Genomic DNA, 17,337 nt, shown 5'->3' with positions numbered 1-17,337 from the left:
ATAAAATTGGTCCCAGAATTGAACCTTGTGGAACTCCAAATGATACTAGTTTGGTGGAAGAAATAGTATTTTTCATTTTAACAATTTGATGGCGGTTGCTAAGATAACTTCGAAACCAGGCTGTATCAATGTTCAACATTTCGCATTTTCTGAGTAAAATTTCATGACTAACACTATCAAAAGCTTTTGATAGGTCCAAAAGCAAAAGTAGAGAAATCTTCTTATTTTCCATATTGTTGTATATTTTATCAGATATCTGGAGTAATGCAGTCTCAGTAGATAATTTTGGTCTAAAACCATGTTGAGTTTTGGAAAGAAGCTTATGCAATTCTAAATATGAGGTTAATTGTTCAGCAACTATTTTTTCTAGAATTTTTGACAGGACAGGCAGCAGTGAGATGGGCCTGTAGTTGCCCACTAAATCTTTATCTCCACTTTTATAGACAGGGACTACATACGGAATTTTCCACATTTCAGGAAAAACATTAGTTACTATTGATGTATTAACGATGATCGTAAGATAAAAAGCTGTTACGAATAATGAATCTTTTATAAAACGGAGAGAGATTCCATCTGGTCCACAGGCATTGGTCTCTTTCATATTTTTAATAGTTAAAATCACAGTCTCGCAATCAACAGGTGAGGGTCTAAAAACATGTAAATTGTCATTAGAATTATCAATCTGATTGATATCTTGCAACAGGATATCATTATTTGCCAAATCCTCTTGAGATTTTTCAAATGTCCTTTTTTCCTACACCGGAAAAAAATTCGTTAAAATTTTCTGTTTTGGTTAATACATCCTCGCTGTTTTCAGTTGACTCAAAATCATTATTAGTAACTTTCGAAAGCATCTTTTTGGCAGTTTTCCATGTAGCTGAGATATCATTTATATTTTTTTCAAATTCATTGTTGTAATGTTCTTTACGACTAGCGTCAATTACTAATTTAACTGTCTTTTTCTTATCTCTATAATTCTCCCTAAGTAGTTCATTATAAGGATCTTGTTTCAGAAAACTTTGTATTTGATCTCTTTCTTTTATCGCAGACCTTATTTGCTCTGATATCCAAGGGGCTGGGGGGCGTACTAATTGTCTTGTCACAATGGGAGCGCAAGTATCAATGCATAGGTTCATGACGTTAGTTAAAGTATTAACTTGAATACTTACGTCATCTGTATGCAAGATAGTGTTTAGTGTGTTCACTTCATGAAGTAGTAAGTTACAATATGTATTCTGTGAATAATTCCGTAAACAGCGAAAAGTTTTATAAATGGGAGAGCGCTTTGGTTTTTTCATATTCACTAAAATACTAATTGCTTCATGGTCTGCGATTGGGCCCGGCAATATTTCTAATTTAGTTACCATAGTTTTGTTATTAGTGATGAAGAGGTCTATCAAGGTTGATGAATTTGAAGTTACTCTAGTAGGCCTGTCGATCAGTTGGTCTAACTTTACACTGTCAATAAGTCCAGCCATTTTATTACCAGCTTTAAGAAGGTCATCATTAAAATCACCTAATATAAAAATAGGTTTGTTCCTTAGAACTACGTTTTTAAGAGAGTCTAAAATAAAATTAAAAGAATGTACAGTAGATTTAGGATGGCGGTAGAAGCAACCAATAATAACTGAGGGTAAATAGCGGTGCTGTAGAGTTAACCACTTACATTCAACACCCTCCTGCTTCTCAAGGCCGTTATGAAACTCGGTTACCTTTAAATGGTCTCTTACATACACACACACCCCACCACCTCTGCCGTGGTCCTCTCTGTATAAATTATATGAAGATATATTAGAGAAATCATCACTCATATTCGGAGACAACCATGTTTCACTTATGCACAATACATCAATTTTGTGTTGTGTTACCAAAAGCTCTATTTCGTGTTTGTGACATAATAAAGATTGTGCATTAATATAAAACATTTTAAGATAATTACTCTGTGCGGCACTGTCATCTTGGCCTACTACCTAATGATAACTATGATTATATTCGGTGCAAAGTCTACTCTTATGTCCATATTCCTGACATACATTACATTTTATTTTATGGTCAAATCTACAGTTGGATTGAACAAGGCAATTTCTGTCTGTGGTTTGGCAAGTTTTCATCACCATGCTGGCCACTACAGATTGTTGATAATGGGAGACATTAGTCTGATCGCTCTCAGCAAACCAACCTAGCCTGTGTGGCCCTGAATAGTACATCTTTGCTGATCAAGGCGATACGCAAACCCTTTCACAACGTTAAGGTATCCCCACTCAGAAAGGCATATATATATATATATATATATATATATATATATATATATATATATATATATATATATATATATATATATATATATACATATATATATATATATATTCAAATAAGCCATATATATTTTTGATACATTAATGTCTGGATTCTCTTAACGACCTCGGGATCAGAGCCCCAGGCGAAATCACACAAAGACAAGAGCTTGTGTCCTGCCGGGAATCGAACCCTGGTCGGCAAGCTTGTATAGACAGTAACTAAACCACTCTGATCCTGAGGTCGTTAAGAGAATCCAGACATTAATGTATCAAAAATATATATGGCTTATTTGAATATGAAAACACGTCTAAATGTGCAAAAATTTATCATATATATATATATATATATATATATATATATATATATATATATATATAGATAGATAGATAGATAGATAGATAGATAGATATGATGTTTTCAGAATATTGTATAACGTGGTCACTCCTACATTCATGTTTTAATTGATAGTCGTTTTCTGCGCTAAAATCAATATTACATTAAGGCCATCACTTCCCAGTAACTCAGTACAGTAGTTTTACTGTAAATTCTTTGCACCAACTTACATTAAAACCCTGATCCATACTTTTTTAACTACTGTATACTAATCCCTTATTACTTATATGTATCTCAATAGCACTGATTCTGTAATTTCTCCTTAGTAGTTTCAACGTTTTTTCATTCATCTTAATGACTAAAGATAAGAGGAGTATTCAAGACTTTTATCTATTCCATCTTGCCTTCCAAAAAACATTCTATTCTATTGCACTATTCTTTGACGTCTATTCTTTCACTTTGGTATTATTATTATTATTATTATTATTATTATTGCTAGATAAGCTACAAACCTAGCTGGAAAAGCAAGATGCTACAACCACAAATGCTCCAACAGGGAAAACAGCCCAGTGAGGAAAGGAAATAAGGATATAAATAGAGATTGTATCATGGATATAAAATGAGATTAGACTCAAATTCCCAGATTGTTAGAGTGACAAGTTCCCTACTTTCTAAAAACTATCTACCCTAAGAATGAAGATGGACTGACGATTTCTTAAAAAAAAAAAAACACCATTTGAGGGGACACTCTTTGAATTAAATCAAGCATCGAACTTGCCTTAAATTCTTGATAATTCAAAGAAAATAACTTTTTTATTCCCTTCAGAGTCGTAACCGCTTTGGTAAAGAAACCGATTTTATTGAGTGTTTTGCGTGCGTACGTGCGACTTGGGACATCTGCTGGCTAACAATGCCACGTATAAAGGAGTCAGTTTTATCAGATAATTGCATTGCAACACACGCAGCCAAAATGGGGAGACTGCCTTTGCTGTCTGGTAAGAGGATATACGAATCGCTTTATCTACGATTTAATCTCTCTCTCTCTCTCTCTCTCTCTCTCTCTCTCTCTCTCTCTCTCTCTCTCTCTCTCTCTCTCTCTCTCTCTCTCTAATATATATATATATATATATATATATATATATATATATGTGTGTGTGTGTGTGTGTGCGTGTGTGTGTGGGTGTGGGTGTGTTATATCACCCTGAATAATGATTGTATTGTGGGACAATGATTGCTAAATTTATATATTATTTGTTTACACACACTCTCTCTCTCTCTCTCTCTCTCTCTCTCTCTCTCTCTCTCTCTCTCTCTCTCTCTCTCTCTCTCTCTCTCTCCATTGATTCCTACATGAAGGAAAAAGGATGTGAAAATGCGTATCAGTGGCTAAAAGGACTATTACCATTAAAAGGCAAAACATCGAAGAATTGAGAGAATGCATGAAAAAATAAATTAGGTAGTGCACCATGTATGTACGGGGGAAGGGGGTCGACGGGTTCTTGATGAGCTATAAGTGTAAGAAATGTGTCAATAAGTTGTTGTGACAGTTTTATTCAAAGGGAATTCAAGTATGAATGTGGCAAGGACTATTATTTGAACATTCTGGAGGGCCACCCCTTGCTAGGGGAAACAAGCTTTTTGTAAAAGAAAAATTTATGTTTGTGTGGTATTTGCTTAGTAGTTAAAAGTTGTTAAATATTAACAATAAATTTCTTTTATTTGTCATCCATCCGTATGTTAACTAAAAGAGGAATATGAAGATTATTCATTTGTTCTCAGTTGCCAAACCTATAATACTTTATACTTCAGCCTAAATAATTCAATAATTAAATTTCTTTTGAAATTAATTAAATCTACTATAACATCATTTCAACATTTCTTATATTTCTTTTTCATAAAATAAACGCATTTTCATATACGGCATGTTCATTTATGACTTATATTTGAGTCCACGAGCATTCAAAGTTCAAGATATTTTATCTTGGTACAACAAAAAAAGATACTTTTTTGTTATCTTGAATTACAAAACATAAAAAAATTGTCTTTCAGTGTTATATTGCCTTAAATGTCTGATCCTGTTTTTGTTTTCCTAACAGCTCTTTGCATAATCTCAGGTTTTCCGGTATATACGCAAGGTAAGACCAAAAGCAATTTTCCATTCTACAGTATATCTTGAGTGTTTACAAGCTATTTTTTCTAAACAATTTGAGTAATCACTGACACGAGGGTATCGTTCTGCTTCAGAATTTTTCATGTAAACAAGACACAAACGTAATTATGCGTGAGACATATATGATATTCAAAACATATATGAATCACATACATATATATATATATATATATGTGTGTGTGTGATAACATACGCATATATATATATATATATATATATATATATATATATATATATATTATACATTTTTCTATATCCATTAACAATTACAAGCATATAAAAGTAAAACAAAAATACGTGTTAACTAGAAACAAGTTTACTTGTTTCAGCCCTTTAAATAACATCCAGTTAGTCAGCCCGAAACAAAATAAAAGTATGAAAGAAAAACCGAAAACCAACTCATCTCTTTTATCCATTCCAGGATGTGATTATCCCTTCGAAGCAATTGGCACTCAGTGCTTACTCGTCGACCCACTGGAACACGGAAGCTTTTACGACATGAGGTTAAAATGCAAGACGATGGGAGCTAAGCTGGTTAAGATTCCCCATGCTTCCCAACTGGCAGAAATCATCGATTATATCAAAGAAAATGGTGAGTTTTCCATATGGAGAGAGAGAGAGAGAAGAGAGAGAGAGAGAGAGAGAGAGAGAGAGAGAGAGAGAGAGAGAGAGAGAGAGAGAGAGAGAGAGAGATTGGTCATCTTTAAGGGATCTGCATTGCACTAACGGCCAGATTACGCGCAAAAATTAATTGCTGTCGCACCTCGGGGGGTTTAAAAAAGTGAAAAATATTGTTTATAACAAAATTTTATAAAAAATGTGAAAAAACAAATTAACAAATAAATTCTATAAACATTTTAAAAAATAGTCTTGAACATACACCATTGTATTAAAAGTGAAAATAAAGTTTTTAACATACAAAATTAATTAAATCATCGATGGATCAATTTCAGCCAGTTATTTGATATTGAAAACTTTATCTCCATTTAGGCCTAGACCATAACCACTACTGGATAGATGCAACAGACGACAACCACGAAAGCCACTTCACTTGGAGTGACGGAAGCAACGTCCCGGCCGGAGCGCCCTTCTGGAGATACGACTGCGACGGCGCCTTCACCCTCAGGCCACGCATAGACGGTAAAAGCAACTGCGCCATTTTAGACAGCGAATTCTACTTCCTCCTGTCTGATGTCTCGTGCTTGGGGGATGTTGGGGAGATCAAGTACAGCCCCATCTGTGAGCAGGCTTGAGGTCTTCCTTAGGGAATGCATTTCGACAGGGATTCCCAACCTGGAGGTACATGTACCTCCAGTGGTACATTTATACTTTTCAGGGGGTACATTGGATCTGAGAGAATAGTGGCCAGTACTGGGCAATACATTATGTATTCTGCACTAAGATTTAATAATACAATTATTATCACAATATCAATTTCATTGTTTATCTTTTTCATCTTTAACTCTAAGGATACACAGTGATATATATAATGTCCTAGGGGTAAAAAGGAACAAAAATGTTGGGAACCCCTGCACCACGAGACTACTAAATTTCCTTAATTTTTCACTTCTTGGAAGAAATGTCATCTTAATCTACCAGTCCGATCTGAAGGGGCTTTGGCGATCTTGATCCTCAAAATCTCTCAAAGTTTCCAGTCTTTTTTATAAATATAGTGAAAATGGCAAAATAAGGGGTCGTTAAAAGCAGCAAACTTTGCCTCAATCTTGAACTTAAACTTGACGTTTTGTCAGATGCTAAAAATACATTTCAACTTATCGAAATGCTACTGTTATTTTTATATTTTATATCTTGTATGTAAGAAGTAAAATTGATGAAGATTTTAAATAATTGCCAGATTTCTTTTGAAATTAATTAAATCTACTATAACATCATTTCAACATTTCTTATATTTCTTTTTCATAAAATAAACGCATTTTCATATACGGCATGTTCATTTATGACTTATATTTGAGTCCACGAGCATTCAAAGTTCAAGATATTTTATCTTGGTCCAACAAAAAAGATACCCTTTCTATTATCTTGAATTACAAAACATAAAAAAATTGTCTTTCAGTATTATATTGCCTTAAATGTCTTGAACCTAAACTTAAAGTTTTGTCAGATGCTAAAAAATATTTCAAACTTATATTTTACATATGATAAATAAAAAATATATTTTCTAAAGATTTCGTCATGCAAATAATTGCTAGATCTTCAACCCTGAACATAAACTTGGAGCTTCGTCAAATGCTAAAAAGAACTTTCAGACTTAACAAAATAGCACTGTTATTTTCATTTTTCACATTTGATATGTGAGATATATTTGCTGAAGATTTCGTGGTGTAAATAATTGCCAAACATTTTAAACGAATCATGTAAAGAATATTTGTTGTTTAAAAATGTTCCTGATTATGAAAAAATAAAAAAAAATTGATATATTTGTTTTTCAAATAAAATTGTATATTTTTACACCTCTTCTAATTAACCTTAATTTTAAGAATCTGAATTCTCAAAGAAAGTTCGCCAGCCTGCTGTGAAAAAAAATAAACATAATAGAATCTAAACGTATATTAGGAACTCATCATTCATAAAGAACATTAAAAAAAAAAAAAATTATTCTTGAGTTCCTTACCCAGAAGTTAAAAAAAAAACCATACCCAGAAGTTGATATAGTCTTACTCAGGAGTTGAAAAAACCTTATTCAGTAGTTGATATAGTCTTACTCAGGAGTTGAAAAAAAAACCTTATTCAGTAGTTGAAATAGTCTTACTCAGGAGTTGAAAAAAAAACCTTATTCAGTAGTTGAAATAGTCTTACTCAGGAGTTGAAAAAAAAAAACCTTATTCAGTAGTTGAAATAGTCTTACTCAGGAGTTGAAAAAGCCTTACACAATAGCTGTAACAGCCTTACTCATGAGTTGAAAAAGCCTTACAAGCGAGTTAAAAAGCCTTATTCAGGAGTTGAAATAGTCTTACTCAGGAGTTGAAAAAACCTTATTCAGGAGTTGAAATAGTCTTACTCAGGAGTTGAAAAAGCCTTATTCAGGAGTTGAAATAGTCTTGCTCGGGAGTTGAAAAAAACTTATTCAGGAGTTGAAATAGTCTTACTCAGGAGTTGAAAAAACCTTATTCAGGAGTTGAAATAGTCTTTAGCCTTATTCAGGAGTTGAAATAGTCTTACCCAGGAATTGAAAAAGCCTTTTCAGGAGTTGAAATAGTCTTACTCAGGAGTTGAAAAAGCCTTATTCAGGAGTTGAAATAGTCTTATTCAGGAGTTGAAAAAGCCTTATTCAGGAGTTGAAATAGTCTTACTCAGGAGTTGAAAAAACCTTATTCAGGAGTTGAAATAGTCTTACCCAGGAATTGAAAAAGCCTTTTTCAGGAGTTGAAATAGTCTTACTCAGGAGTTGAAAAAGCCTTATTCAGGAGTTGAAATAGTCTTACTCAGGAGTTGAAAAAACCTTATTCAGGAGTTGAAATAGTCTTACTCAGGAGTTGAAAAAACCTTATTCAAGAGTTGAAATAGTCTTACCCAGGAATTGAAAAAGCCTTTTTCAGGAGTTGAAATAGTCTTACTCAGGAGTTGAAAAAGCCTTATTCAGGAGTTGAAATAGTCTTACTCAGGAGTTGAAAAAACCTTATTCAGGAGTTGAAATAGTCTTACCCAGGAATAGAAAAAGCCTTTTTCAGGAGTGTAAATAGTCTTACTCAGGAGTTGAAAAAGCCTTATTCAGGAGTTGAAATAGTCTTACTCAGGAGTTGAAAAAGCCTTATTCAGGAGTTAAAATAGTCTTACTCAGGAGTTGAAAAAACCTTACTCAGGAGTTGAAATAGTCTTACTCAGGAGTTGAAAAAACCTTATTCAGGAGTTGAAAAAGCCTTATTCAGGAGTTGAAATAGTCTTACTCAGGAGTTGAAAAAACCTTATTCAGGAGTTGAAATAGTCTTACTCAGGAGTTGAAAAAACCTTATTCAGGAGTTGAAATAGTCTTACTCAGGAGTTGAAAAAACCTTATTCAGGAGTTGAAATAGTCTTACCCAGGAATTGAAAAAGCCTTTTTCAGGAGTTGAAATAGTCTTACTCAGGAGTTGAAAAAGCCTTATTCAGGAGTTGAAATAGTCTTCCTCAGGAGTTGAAAAAGCCTTATTCAGGAGTTGAAAAAGTCTTACTCAGGAGTTGAAAAAACCTTATTCAGGAGTTGAAATAGTCTTACTCAGGAGTTGAAAAAACCTTATTCAGGAGTTGAAAAAGCCTTATTCAGGAGTTGAAAAAACTTTTTTCAGGAGTTGAAAAAACCTTATTCAGGAGTTGAAATAGTCTTACTCAGGAGTTGAAATAGTCTTACTCAGGAGTTGAAAAAACCTTATTCAGGAGTTGAAATAGTCTTACTCAGGAGTTGAAAAAGCCTTATTCAGGAGTTGAAATAGTCTTACTCAGGAGTTGAAAAAACCTTATTCAGGAGTTGAAATAGTCTTACTCAGGAGTTGAAAAAGCCTTATTCAGAGTTGAAATAGTCTTACTCAGGAGTTGAAAAAACCTTATTCAGGAGTTGAAAAAGCCTTATTCAGGAGTTGAAATAGTCTTTAGCCTTATTCAGGAGTTGAAATAGTCTTACTCAGTTGAAAAAACCTTATTCAGGAGTTGAAATAGTCTTACTCAGGAGTTGAAAAAGCCTTATTCAGGAGTTGAAAAAACTTTTTTCAGGAGTTGAAAAAACCTTATTCAGGAGTTGAAATAGTCTTACTCAGGAGTTGAAATAGTCTTACTCAGGAGTTGAAAAAACCTTATTCAGGAGTTGAAATAGTCTTACTCAGGAGTTGAAAAAGCCTTATTCAGGAGTTGAAATAGTCTTACTCAGGAGTTGAAAAAACCTTATTCAGGAGTTGAAATAGTCTTACTCAGGAGTTGAAAAAGCCTTATTCAGGAGTTGAAATAGTCTTACTCAGGAGTTGAAAAAGCCTTATTCAGGAGTTGAAATAGTCTTACCCAGGAATTGAAAAAGACTTTTTCAGGAGTTGAAAGTCTTACTCAGGAGTTGAAAAATCCTTATTCAGGAGTTGAAATAGTCTTACTCAGGAGTTGAAAAAACCTTATTCAGGAGTTGAAATAGTCTTACCCAGGAATTGAAAAAGCCTTTTTCAGGAGTTGAAATAGTCTTACTCAGGAGTTGAAAAAGCCTTATTCAGGAGTTGAAATAGTCTTACTCAGAAGTTGAAAAAACCTTATTCAGGAGTTGAAATAGTCTTACTCAGGAGTTGAAAAAAACCTTATTCAGGAGTTGAAATAGTCTTACCCAGGAATTGAAAAAGCCTTTTTCAGGAGTTGAAATAGTCTTACTCAGGAGTTGAAAAAGCCTTATTCAGGAGTTGAAATAGTTTTACTCAGGAGTTGAAAAAACCTTATTCAGGAGTTGAAATAGTCTTACCCAGGAATTGAAAAAGCCTTTTTCAGGAGTTGAAATAGTCTTACTCAGGAGTTGAAAAAGCCTTATTCAGGAGTTGAAATAGTCTTCCTCAGGAGTTGAAAAAGCCTTATTCAGGAGTTGAAATAGTCTTACTCAGGAGTTGAAAAAACCTTATTCAGGAGTTGAAATAGTCTTACTCAGGAGTTGAAAAAACCTTATTCAGGAGTTGAAAAAGCCTTATTCAGGAGTTGAAAAAACTTTTTTCAGGAGTTGAAAAAACCTTATTCAGGAGTTGAAATAGTCTTACTCAGGAGTTGAAATAGTCTTACTCAGGAGTTGAAAAAACCTTATTCAGGAGTTGAAATAGTCTTACTCAGGAGTTGAAAAAGCCTTATTCAGGAGTTGAAATAGTCTTACTCAGGAGTTGAAAAAACCTTATTCAGGAGTTGAAATAGTCTTACTCAGGAGTTGAAAAAGCCTTATTCAGAGTTGAAATAGTCTTACTCAGGAGTTGAAAAAACCTTATTCAGGAGTTGAAAAAGCCTTATTCAGGAGTTGAAATAGTCTTTAGCCTTATTCAGGAGTTGAAATAGTCTTTAGCCTTATTCAGGAGTTGAAATAGTCTTACTCAGTTGAAAAAACCTTATTCAGGAGTTGAAATAGTCTTACTCAGGAGTTGAAAAAGCCTTATTCAGGAGTTGAAATAGTCTTGCTCAGGAGTTGAAAAAAAAATTATTCAGGAGTTGAAATAGTCTTACTCAGGAGTTGAAAAAACCTTATTCAGGAGTTGAAATAGTCTTTAGCCTTATTCAGGAGTTGAAATAGTCTTACCCAGGAATTGAAAAAGCCTTTTCAGGAGTTGAAATAGTCATACTCAGGAGTTGAAAAAGCCTTATTCAGGAGTTGAAATAGTCTTATTCAGGAGTTGAAAAAGCCTTATTCAGGAGTTGAAATAGTCTTACTCAGGAGTTGAAAAAACCTTATTCAGGAGTTGAAATAGTCTTACCCAGGAATTGAAAAAGCCTTTTTCAGGAGTTGAAATAGTCTTACTCAGGAGTTGAAAAAGCCTTATTCAGGAGTTGAAATAGTCTTACTCAGAGTTGAAAAAACCTTATTCAGGAGTTGAAATAGTCTTACTCAGGAGTTGAAAAAACCTTATTCAGAGTTGAAATAGTCTTACCCAGGAATTGAAAAAGCCTTTTTCAGGAGTTGAAATAGTCTTACTCAGGAGTTGAAAAAGCCTTATTCAGGAGTTGAAATAGTCTTACTCAGGAGAAGAAAAAACCTTATTCAGGAGTTGAAATAATCTTACCCAGGAATTGAAAAAGCCTTTTTCAGGAGTTGAAATAGTCTTACTCAGGAGTTGAAAAAGCTTATTCAGGAGTTGAAATAGTCTTACTCAGGAGTTGAAAAAGCCTTATTCAGGAGTTGAAATAGTCTTACTCAGGAGTTGAAAAAACCTTATTCAGGAGTTGAAATAGTCTTACTCAGGAGTTGAAAAAACCTTATTCAGGATTGAAAAAGCCTTATTCAGGAGTTGAAAAAGCCTTATTCAGGAGTTGAAATAGTCTTACTCAGGAGTTGAAAAAACCTTATTCAGGAGTTGAAATAGTCTTACTCAGGAGTTGAAAAAACCTTATTCAGGAGTTGAAATAGTCTTACTCAGGAGTTGAAAAAACCTTATTCAGGAGTTGAAATAGTCTTACTCAGGAGTTGAAAAAGCCTTATTCAGGAGTTGAAATAGTCTTACTCAGGAGTTGAAAAAACCTTATTCAGGAGTTGAAATAGTCTTACCCAGGAATTGAAAAAGCCTTTTCAGGAGTTGAAAGTCTTACTCAGGAGTTGAAAAATCCTTATTCAGGAGTTGAAATAGTCTTACTCAGGAGTTGAAAAAACCTTATTCAGGAGTTGAAATAGTCTTACCTGGGAATTGAAAAAGCCTTTTTCAGGAGTTGAAATAGTCTTACTCAGGAGTTGAAAAAGCCTTATTCAGGAGTTGAAATAGTCTTACTCAGGAGTTGAAAAAACCTTATTCAGGAGTTGAAATAGTCTTACTCAGGAGTTGAAAAAACCTTATTCAGGAGTTGAAATAGTCTTACCCAGGAATTGAAAAGCCTTTTTCAGGAGTTGAAATAGTCTTACTCAGGAGTTGAAAAAGCCTTATTCAGGAGTTGAAATAGTCTTACTCAGGAGTTGAAAAAAACTTATTCAGGAGTTGAAATAGTCTTACCCAGGAATTGAAATAGCCTTTTTCAGGAGTTGAAATAGTCTTACTCAGGAGTTGAAAAAGCCTTATTCAGGAGTTGAAATAGTCTTCCTCAGGAGTTGAAAAAGCCTTATTCAGGAGTTGAAATAGTCTTACTCAGGAGTTGAAAAAACCTTATTCAGGAGTTGAAATAGTCTTACTCAGGAGTTGAAAAAACCTTATTCAGGAGTTGAAAAAGCCTTATTCAGGAGTTGAAAAAGCCTTATTCAGGAGTTGAAATAGTCTTACTCAGGAGTTGAAAAAACCTTATTCAGGAGTTGAAATAGTCTTACTCAGGAGTTGAAATAGTCTTACTCAGGAGTTGAAAAAACCTTATTCAGGAGTTGAAATAGTCTTACTCAGGAGTTGAAATAGTCTTACTCAGGAATTGAAAAAACCTTATTCAGGAGTTGAAATAGTCTTACTCAGGAGTTGAAAAAGCCTTATTCAGGAGTTGAAATAGTCTTACTCAGGAGTTGAAAAAACCTTATTCAGGAGTTGAAATAGTCTTACTCAGGAGTTGAAAAAGCCTTATTCAGGAGTTGAAATAGTCTTACTCAGGAGTTGAAAAAACCTTATTCAGGAGTTGAAAAAGCCTTATTCAGGAGTTGAAATAGTCTTTAGCCTTATTCAGGAGTTGAAATAGTCTTACTCAGGAGTTGAAAAAACCTTATTCAGGAGTTGAAATAGTCTTTAGCCTTATTCAGGAGTTGAAATAGTCTTACCCAGGAGTTGAAAAAGCCTTATTCAGGAGTTGAAATAGTCTTACTCAGGAGTTGAAAAAGCCTTATTCAGGAGTTGAAATAGTCTTACTCAGGAGTTGAAAAAGCCTTATTCAGGAGTTGAAATAGTCTTACTCAGGAGTTGAAAAAACCTTATTCAGGAGTTGAAATAGTCTTACCCAGGAATTGAAAAAGCCTTATTCAGGAGTTGAAATAGTCTTACTCAGGAGTTGAAAAAACCTTATTCAGGAGTTGAAATAGTCTTACTCAGGAGTTGAAAAAACCTTATTCAGGAGTTGAAAAGTCTTATTCAGGAGTTGAAAAAACCTTATTCAGGAGTTGAAATAGTCTTACTCAGGAGTTGAAAAAACCTTATTCAGGAGTTGAAATAGTCTTACTCAGGAATTGAAAAAGCCTTTTTCAGGAGTTGAAATAGTCTTACTCAGGAGTTGAAAAAGCCTTATTCAGGAGTTGAAATAGTCTTACTCAGGAATTGAAAAAGCCTTTTTCAGGAGTTGAAATAGTCTTACTCAGGAGTTGAAAAAACCTTATTCAGGAGTTGAAATAGTCTTACTCAGGAGTTGAAAAAACCTTATTCAGGAGTTGAAATAGTCTTACTCAGGAGTTGAAAAAGCCTTATTCAGGAGTTGAAATAGTCTACTCAGGAGTTGAAAAAACCTTATTCAGGAGTTGAAATAGTCTTACCCAGGAGTTGAAAAAGCCTTTTCAGGAGTTGAAATAGTCTTACTCAGGAGTTGAAAAGCTTTATTCAGGAGTTGAAATAGTCTTACTCAGGAGTTGAAAAAGCCTTATTCAGGAGTTGAAATAGTCTTACTCAGGAGTTGAAAAAACCTTATTCAGGAGTTGAAATAGTCTTACTCAGGAGTTGAAAAAACCTTATTCAGGAGTTGAAAAAGCCTTATTCAGGAGTTGAAATAGTCTTACTCAGGAGTTGAAAAAACCTTATTCAGGAGTTGAAATAGTCTTACTCAGGAGTTGAAAAAACCTTATTCAGGAGTTGAAATAGTCTTACTCAGGAATTGAAAAAGCCTTATTCAGGAGTTGAAATAGTCTTACTCAGGAGTTGAAAAAGCCTTATTCAGGAGTTGAAATAGTCTTACTCAGGAGTTGAAAAAGCCTTATTCAGGAGTTGAAATAGTCTTACCCAGGAATTGAAAAAGCCTTTTTCAGGAGTTGAAATAGTCTTACTCAGGAGTTGAAAAAGCCTTATTCAGGAGTTGAAATAGTCTTACTCAGGAGTTGAAAAAGCCTTATTCAGGAGTTGAAATAGTCTTACTCAGGAGTTGAAAAAACCTTATTCAGGAGTTGAAATAGTCTTACTCAGGAGTTGAAAAAACCTTATTCAGGAGTTGAAAAAGCCTTATTCAGGAGTTGAAAAGCCTTATTCAGGAGTTGAAATAGTCTTACTCAGGAGTTGAAAAAACCTTATTCAGGAGTTGAAATAGTCTTACTCAGGAGTTGAAAAAACCTTATTCAGGAGTTGAAATAGTCTTACTCAGGAGTTGAAAAAACCTTATTCAGGAGTTGAAATACTCTTACTCAGGAGTTGAAAAAACCTTCTTCAGGAGTTGAAATAGTCTTACTCAGGAGTTGAAAAAGCCTTATTCAGGAGTTGAAATAGTCTTGCTCAGGAGTTGAAAAAAAAATTATTCAGGAGTTGAAATAGTCTTACTCAGGAGTTGAAAAAACCTTATTCAGGAGTTGAAATAGTCTTTAGCCTTATTCAGGAGTTGAAATAGTCTTACCCAGGAATTGAAAAAGCCTTTTCAGGAGTTGAAATAGTCTTACTCAGGAGTTGAAAAAGCCTTATTCAGGAGTTGAAATAGTCTTATTCAGGAGTTGAAAAAGCCTTATTCAGGAGTTGAAATAGTCTTACTCAGGAGTTGAAAAAGCCTTATTCAGGAGTTGAAATAGTCTTACCCAGGAATTGAAAAAGCCTTTTCAGGAGTTGAAATAGTCTTACTCAGGAGTTGAAAAAGCCTTATTCAGGAGTTGAAATAGTCTTACTCAGGAGTTGAAAAAACCTTATTCAGGAGTTGAAATAGTCTTACTCAGGAGTTGAAAAAACCTTATTCAGGAGTTGAAATAGTCTTACCCAGGAATTGAAAAAGCCTTTTTCAGGAGTTGAAATAGTCTTACTCAGGAGTTGAAAAAGCCTTATTCAGGAGTTGAAATAGTCTTACTCAGGAGTTGAAAAAACCTTATTCAGGAGTTGAAATAATCTTACCTCAGGAATTGAAAAAGCCTTTTTCAGGAGTTGAAATAGTCTTACTCAGGAGTTGAAAAAGCTTATTCAGGAGTTGAAATAGTCTTACTCAGGAGTTGAAAAAGCCTTATTCAGGAGTTAAAATAGTCTTACTCAGGAGTTGAAAAAACCTTACTCAGGAGTTGAAATAGTCTTACTCAGGAGTTGAAAAAACCTTATTCAGGAGTTGAAAATAGTCTTATTCAGGAGTTGAAAAAGCCTTATTCAGGAGTTGAAATAGTCTTACTCAGGAGTTGAAAAAACCTTATTCAGGAGTTGAAATAGTCTTACTCCGGAGTTGAAAAAACCTTATTCAGGAGTTGAAATAGTCTTACTCAGGAGTTGAAAAAACCTTATTCAGGAGTTGAAATAGTCTTACTCAGGAGTTGAAAAAGCCTTATTCAGGAGTTGAAATAGTCTTACTCAGGAGTTGAAAAAACCTTATTCAGGAGTTGAAATAGTCTTACTCAGGAATTGAAAAAGCCTTTTTCAGGAGTTGAAATAGTCTTACTCAGGAGTTGAAAAATCCTTATTCAGGAGTTGAAATAGTCTTACTCAGGAGTTGAAAAAACCTTATTCAGGAGTTGAAATAGTCTTACCTGGGAATTGAAAAAGCCTTTTTCAGGAGTTGAAATAGTCTTACTCAGGAGTTGAAAAAGCCTTATTCAGGAGTTGAAATAGTCTTACTCAGGAGTTGAAAAAACCTTATTCAGGAGTTGAAATAGTCTTACTCAGGAGTTGAAAAAACCTTATTCAGGAGTTGAAATAGTCTTACCCAGGAATTGAAAAGCCTTTTTCAGGAGTTGAAATAGTCTTACTCAGGAGTTGAAAAAGCCTTATTCAGGAGTTGAAATAGTCTTACTCAGGAGTTGAAAAAAACTTATTCAGGAGTTGAAATAGTCTTACCAGGAATTGAAAAGCCTTATTCAGGAGTTGAAATAGTCTTACTCAGGAGTTAAAAAGCCTTATTCAGGAGTTGAAATAGTCTTACTCAGGAGTTGAAAAAGCCTTATTCAGGAGTTGAAATAGTCTTACTCAGGAGTTGAAAAAACCTTATTCAGGAGTTGAAATAGTCTTACTCAGGAGTTGAAAAAACCTCATTCAGGAGTTGAAAAAGCCTTACTCAGGAGTTGAAAAAGCCTTATTCAGGAGTTGAAATAGTCTTACTCAGGAGTTGAAAAAACCTTATTCAGGAGTTGAAATAGTCTTACTCAGGAGTTGAAATAGTCTTACTCAGGAGTTGAAAAAACCTTATTCAGGAGTTGAAATAGTCTTACTCAGGAGTTGAAATAGTCTTACTCAGGAGTTGAAAAAACCTTATTCAGGAGTTGAAATAGTCTTACTCAGGAGTTGAAAAAGCCTTATTCAGGAGTTGAAATAGTCTTACTCAGGAGTTGAAAAAACCTTATTCAGGAGTTGAAATAGTCTTACTCAGGAGTTGAAAAAGCCTTATTCAGGAGTTGAAATAGTCTTACTCAGGAGTTGAAAAAAACTTATTCAGGAGTTGAAATAGTCTTACCCAGGAATTGAAATAGCCTTTTTCAGGAGTTGAAATAGTCTTACTCAGGAGTTGAAAAAGCCTTATTCAGGAGTTGAAATAGTCTTCCTCAGGAGTTGAAAAAGCCTTATTCAGGAGTTGAAATAGTCTTACTCAGGAGTTGAAAAAACCTTATTCAGGAGTTGAAATAGTCTTACTCAGGAGTTGAAAAAACCTTATTCAGGAGTTGAAAAAGCCTTATTTCAGGAGTTGAAAAAGCCTTATTCAGGAGTTGAAATAGTCTTACTCAGGAGTTGAAAAAACCTTATTCAGGAGTTGAAATAGTCTTACTCAGGAGTTGAAATAGTCTTACTCAGGAGTTGAAAAAACCTTATTCAGGAGTTGAAATAGTCTTACTCAGG

The 17,337-nt window shown here is 34.1% G+C and overlaps 1 protein-coding gene across 2 annotated transcripts; it reads left to right on the top strand.

Annotated features, from left to right (window-relative positions):
* Positions 1 to 3,510: 3,510 nt before the first annotated feature.
* LOC137616515 (uncharacterized) lies at positions 3,511 to 6,235 on the top strand. 2 transcript variants are annotated; one of them, XM_068346344.1, is made up of 4 exons: positions 3,511 to 3,626; positions 4,728 to 4,766; positions 5,223 to 5,393; positions 5,792 to 6,235. In XM_068346344.1, the coding sequence occupies exons 1-4, from the start codon at positions 3,542 to 3,544 to the stop codon at positions 6,052 to 6,054; spliced, it is 558 nt and encodes a 185-aa protein (XP_068202445.1). In that variant the 5' UTR covers positions 3,511 to 3,541; the 3' UTR covers positions 6,055 to 6,235. The 2 variants fall into 2 exon arrangements, with proteins under 2 accessions (XP_068202445.1, XP_068202446.1); XM_068346345.1 differs by lacking the exon at positions 3,511 to 3,626 and having other exon boundaries at positions 4,638 to 4,766.
* The last annotated feature ends 11,102 nt before the right edge of the window (positions 6,236 to 17,337 follow it).

This window comes from Palaemon carinicauda, chromosome 22, assembly GCF_036898095.1.
Source record: "Palaemon carinicauda isolate YSFRI2023 chromosome 22, ASM3689809v2, whole genome shotgun sequence".
Classification (NCBI taxonomy): Eukaryota; Metazoa; Arthropoda; class Malacostraca; order Decapoda; family Palaemonidae; genus Palaemon; species Palaemon carinicauda.
Note: the sequence above shows the minus strand (reverse complement) of the source record. Positions and strands in the feature narration are given on the sequence as shown.